Genomic DNA, 6,000 nt, shown 5'->3' with positions numbered 1-6,000 from the left:
TCACAAAAAGAGGAAGAAATGAATTTTCGCACTCAATTGCATTGGGGTTTGGTATAAAAAATAAAAAAAATCAAACATGCATTGGCAATGCCAACCGTTTGGGCTTTTGTGTAGGCATGGGGCAGGCACATGCCAGGCACTGCCATAGTTGTATTAACTGGTCATTGATGGTACAGGTGCAAAATGGTGGGAGCACCTGGGCATCTAATAGCAGTGCCTGAAAAATGCCTAATACTTATACACAAGCCAAAACTTTTGGCTTTGCTAGGGCTTCAGTGAAGGAGGCACGTAGTGCTTATAAATCGAGTGGCTGAAGGCAGACCTGGTTAAGACATTTTTATTACACCAGCAGCACGTTTGCAGCCCCAATAAAGGCATGAACATACAGAAGACTGCTTTGAAAAATCACGTGCAAAGTTTGATGGTAAGGCTTGAATAATGTGAGCTGAAAGAGTTCCCATGAGGTGTTTTGGGCTAGGAGGGGCAGGAACTGGGTGGGACTGGCCATAGGGATTAACATGTCCATGGGTAGTCAATGGGTGGGCTCATCAAACAATACCAAGCAGCTGTGTGGCCGCCTCATATGCCATACATAGCTCTCAACTCACACGCTTTTGGCGGGTGTCACCCGCCTTGTAAAAGGCTGACTCACCCGCCAAGCCTCCTGCATGGGCGTCTCACCCGCCAAGTCTCTCTCTCTCTCTCTCTCTCTCTCTCTCTCTCTCTCTCTCTCTCTCTCTCTCTCTCTCTCTCTCTCTCTCTCTCTCTCTCTCTCTCTCTCTCTCTCTCTCTCTCTCTCTCTCTCTCTCTCTCTCTCTCTCTCTCTCTCTCTCTCTCTCTCTCTCTCTCTCTCTCTCTCTCTCTCTCTCTCTCTCTCTCTCTCTCTCTCTCTCTCTCTCTCTCTCTCTCTCTCTCTCTCTCTCTCTCTCTCTCTCTCTCTCTCTCTCTCTCTCTCTCTCTCTCTCTCTCTCTCTCTCTCTCTCTCTCTCTCTCTCTCTCTCTCTCTCTCTCTCTCTCTCTCCCCCCCCTCTCTCTCTCTCTCTCTCTTCCCCCCCCCTCCTCTCTCTAGGCTGCGCGTGCGCCTCTCCTCTTAGGCACGCGGCTACGGCCCATTCCACCATCGCGCCCGCGTGGGACCACGTGACGCCGAAGGGCGCAGGCGCAGCCGCACCAGGAAGCATCAGGCACAAACGCAGGTCACGTGCTGAGGGGGACGGACGACGCCGCGGAGGGTCCGCTTCTCTGACGGGAAATAGACACTACCTTCCTCCCCGGTCTCCCCCTCTCCCTGCTCCCTCCATGGATTCCCCTCCCCGCCGCCCATCCCTTTGTGCTGGCGGCGCTCGCACGGCTGGGAGAGCTCCCCGTCTCCCCTATTTTGGAAGGCTTTTATGGCCCTCCCCCTGCTCATCAAAAAAAACCTGAATTCCCCCTGAGCTGCCGCGATGAGCAGTGCTCTGTGCCCCCTGCACTGCTGCCAGCGGCATTCTCTGCAGCCGGTGCTCGCGTGCCACTGAACTTTGCAATGCATTGCAGGAGTGCTGCCTCGTGCTGACATGATCCCACCCCACGGGCAGCTGTGTGCAACCGGCTCTCTCCGCTAGAAACCTTTTTTATAGTCTTTTTTTTAAACATTATTTTATATTAACATTTTTAATGAAGAATTGTGCTATTATTTATATATGGTTTACTCTTATGTGTAATTTATTTGCATTAGTATTTTCTACTGCCACTGTTTTAGTGTTTTTTTTAATGCATCAGTGTTTTAAAAAAAAATTGGGTGGTCTGACCCAGTGTTTTATCAGTTGGTTATTGTGATTTGTCTGGTACTGTGTGGTTCGTGCCCTTGGGTGAAGGCTGCTTCCCTATTTGAATAAGGAGACGGTGTTCCATTTATCTGTTGTTTTTTTTTTACCTCCTTTGTAATCTGATAGAGTGTATTCTCCATTCGTTTGCCTCCGTGGCCAGTTGTTGCTGAGCCACTCCCTTTTCTGGAGGGGCTCTGCATTGCCTGCCATGTGCTTGTGTGGTTGGCCGGATGCTGTGCGTGTGTGAGATACAGGGTAGTGAGTGGCGGGGCCCAAGGGAGAGATGCCGGGTAGCAAAACCTGCTCTGGGACAGCCCAGCTGTCTGAGGCCAGTGGCAGTGCTATGCCCCGGGATGAGGATCAAGAGGAAGAAGGGGATGAGGACCTACGTGATGGCGGCATGCCTTTCTTCATCAACCGAGGGGGGCTACCTGTGGACGAGCCCACGTGGGAGAGGATGTGGAAGCACGTGGGCAGGTGCCACCCGGATGGCGAGAGATTAGCGCAGCAGATACGAGGAGCCACTGACCTACCGAAGGTAAGAGAAGTACCAGATGGGGGTCATGGCCACTATCTTCACAACCAGTCACCATCATACATACTGGTTGTCGTGTTAAGGGGCAAATCAACTGTTTTTTACAGAACAAATCATTTCTTGTGTGGAGCACAAGGGGCTAAAGTTGCATAATCTGCAAAGGCAGGGATTTCCAACCTGCTACTCTCAGATGTTCTGTGCTACAATTCACATTAGGCGTAGTCGGCATACTGCGTGATGAGGGATCAAGGGACTTTTAGGTCAAAATGTCCAGTTTTATCTGTAGAAGCGGCCCTTTGATGTATATGATGCATATCTTTCTTTAGCTCTAATGACAGTTAATTGTTCAGCTACTTTGATTAGCAACAATTAATGAGGATGCATATAAAGCTAAGCATTTTCGTTTGCTCATTCGGGTCCAGCAGGCGAGGTTGGTGCTGTAACCTTGCGTCAAGCCTGGTGTACATTTTGAGCAGAAACAGCAGCTTTAGATGGAGCCCTTTGTATATGAATGATCTGTTTCACCAGATTGACTCACGGGTATAGCATGATGTTGGACTGGTTTACTTCATGAGAGTATTCCAAAACCAGAGGAAGTTGAATGCATCAAGATTTTGGAGTATTGTAGTCTCCGATGTGGCCTCGTTTACACCAGGAGGACAGCACTGCAAATGGCAGCTTCAGATGCCATGCACACCATGGAGTGGGGCTGTAGACTCATAGGAGGCCTTGCATACATCACAAGGCTGTGAGGTTATAGCCACAACATAACTTCCATTATTAACAGTTTATCTTAAAGGTTCTTGTACCGTGCACTCCTGCCACATCCTTGGTCTCTTGGCACTCTGGCAAATCTGAAATGCAAGGAGGGTGGCAGGTTTGTTAGTCAGGTTGAGCGTGAGAAGAGCAAGAGAGCTGTTATGTGCTGTTGGCAGCTTCAGTTCTGAGAACCTGTCACTGAGCATAGGTACTTTTTCAGTTGGTAGGCGTCATGTGGTGTTGACGTGAGCTTGTGTTTGGCTTGTTTCCTTGTTGAGGTGTTATGAAGTGCGTGCGGTTTGTGGTGCTGTAAAGGTATGGTTGTGTTTAGTTTAGATTTTGAGAAGGCGTACACAGAGGGGTGCGTTTTTAGTATGTTATGTTATGTTACTTTGCATTTATATAGCGCCTTATGTACAATTGGTATGGTCTGAAGGCGCTGGTAGGTTGAACGCCCTCGGGAACCGAAGTTCAAGTCAGTAGAGGGAGTCAAAGGTGCGTGTGAGCACCCGATATGTTTGCAGCTGGTGTGGCATTTGTGTAATAGCTGCTTCTTAGCGGTAGGTGTGGTGGTTGAGAGGTCAAGAGTATGTGTTCGTTCTGTCAGGATTTATCCAGACCGATTCTGGCTGCGTTAGGCCTGAGGAAAACGCCTGCCTGGAGGGTGTGAAACCAGCAGTGTTCAGTTAGAGTGATGTGGATTATGAGGCAGATGTTGGTATGAGAACAGGTATACCGAATGGTGTCATAGTATCTCTGTGTTCTAGTTGAATGGTGGTGTAAAGAAGAGAGTAAGCGTGGTGATGTGATAGGATGGGTTCCATGCTCTTTCAAATGTTCCATGCATTCCAAACCATTCCATGCAAGTCGCGCAAATCCATGCACTCCAGTCCGCTCCATGCACTCCAATCCGTTCCATGCATTTGAATCTGTTCCATGTACTCTAATCCGTTCCGTGAATTTCTAAGTTGTTTTATGCACTCCATCCACGTTTTTCACCCGTACATCCACATGCTTCCCTGTACCTTTCATATATTACACCAGTACCTTCCACACACGTCACCCGTTCCATCCACATACGTCACTCGTTCTATCCACATACGTCACCCATTCCGTCCGCTCTACGCACTCGTCCGCTTTCCGCTCCGCTCTGCGCACTCCACTTGTCCGCTCTGCGCACTTGTCCGCTCAAGGCACTCGCACGCTCTATGCACTCGCCCACTCTTACGCACCCCTCCGCTCTCACGCATCCCTCCGCTCTTACGCACTCATCTGCTCCATACACTCGTCCGCTCTACCCACTAGTCTTTTCTATGCATTCATCCACTCTACACACTCCTCCGTTCTTACATACTCCTCCGCTCTGCGCACTCTTTCATGGACTCATCAGTTCTGCGCACCCATCCGCTCCCAGCACTCATCCGCTCTATGCACTCGTTCTTTCCACGTACTCATCTGCTATATGCACTCATTTATTCTACAGTCATCCGCACTCCTCTGCTCTATACACTCCTCCGCTCTGCACATTCATCTGCTATGCTATGCACTCCTGCGTTCTACGCGCCTGTCTGCACTTACGCACTCCGCTCTACAACCCCATCCGTTCTATACACTCATCTGCTCAACGCATTCATCCGCTCATCCGTTCCATGCGCTTCATCCGCTCCATTCATTTCGTTCATTCATCATGCATTATCGATTCAGGCCATGTCAATTGTCATATGCACTGGATCCGTTCTGTGCTCTCTATCTGTTTCATGCACTACACTCGTCTCATTTACTTGAATTGTTTATTCTGTACTTTTCATGTATGCCATGCACTCATCTGTCTGTGCACTCATCAGTCTCTTGTATTCATCTTTCCATCCTCTTCTCTTTATTCATTTCGCCCATTTTGTCCATTGCACTCATTACATCCATTTCATTAATTTAAACCTCATTAGTGTTTTCGTACGATTTATTCTTTTTATCTACTTCACTGCTTTGATCTACTTCACTCGTTCTATTCTGTTTGTCCTTTTAGTTTACTTTTGCGGTTATTAGTTGATTTCTCCCATGGATCTTGATGTTGTATTGTTTTGTCTTATTGTTATTCAAGATCTAGTAGTTTGTTGGGTTGGTGTCATTGAGATGCTGTTATTCAGTTTGGGTTAGTTTGCGTACGGGTTGGTTTTAGGGGAAGAGCCAAGTTTTCAGTAGTTTGCGGAAAGACATTAGATCTTCAGTTAGGCGGATGTGGGGTGGGAGTGCTTTCCACAGCATGGGGGCCAAGGCTGAGAATGATGATCCACCTAACCTGACTGAGTTTGTTTTAGGTATGACTAGGAGGCCGGCTGAGCTTGATCTTAGAGCACGTGGAGGGTGATGGGGGTTTTAGCTTGTCTTGAAGATATTGAGGTCCGGTTTTATGCACTGCTCGATGAGAAATGCATAAGGTTTTGAAAGTCACCCTTTGGGCCACTGGAAGCCAGTGCAGAGTTTTAAGGGCTGGGGAGATGTGGTCTCTCGGGCCTAGCGCTAGTAGCAGTTTGGCTGCAGCATTTTGTGCTCTTTGAAGTTTATTCAGTTGGTAAGCGTGGATTCCGAGGTATAGGGGGTTAGCGTAGTCCAGTCTTGATATAACAGTTGATTGGACCGCAGAGAGTCTGTTGGGAAAGGAGAGATATGGAAAGATGCGCCTGAGAGTTTTAAGGTGGTAGTGGCAGGACTTTGAGACATTGTGGACTTGGCGCAAAAGTGTTAGGTCAGAGTCAAGGGTGCATCCAAGGTTTTTTACTGAGTTAGAGGGAGTCGGAGAGTTGCCCATGGCAGATGGCCAGGGTAGTGGGTGTGGAAGGAGTTCGGAGTTGCCATATACCATGATTTCAGTTTTGGAGGGTTTAACAAGAGGTGGCTTTG

General features: G+C 48.4%; 1 protein-coding gene across 1 annotated transcript in view; it reads left to right on the top strand.

Annotated features, from left to right (window-relative positions):
* The first annotated feature begins 1,322 nt into the window (after positions 1–1,322).
* VASH1 (vasohibin 1) overlaps positions 1,323–6,000 on the top strand; it is a 101,336-nt gene continuing 96,658 nt past the window's right edge. The window contains exon 1 of the mRNA XM_069638023.1: positions 1,323–2,346. Coding sequence (XP_069494124.1) covers positions 2,092–2,346 — 255 coding nt within the window. The 5' untranslated portion in view covers positions 1,323–2,091. The remainder of the gene's footprint in view (positions 2,347–6,000) is intronic.

Source organism: Ambystoma mexicanum, chromosome 14, assembly GCF_040938575.1.
Source record: "Ambystoma mexicanum isolate Mex_15411 chromosome 14, UKY_AmexF1_1, whole genome shotgun sequence".
Taxonomy (NCBI): domain Eukaryota; kingdom Metazoa; phylum Chordata; class Amphibia; order Caudata; family Ambystomatidae; genus Ambystoma; species Ambystoma mexicanum.
The sequence above is the reverse complement of the archived record's forward strand: the minus strand, read 5'-3'. Positions and strand labels throughout refer to the sequence as shown.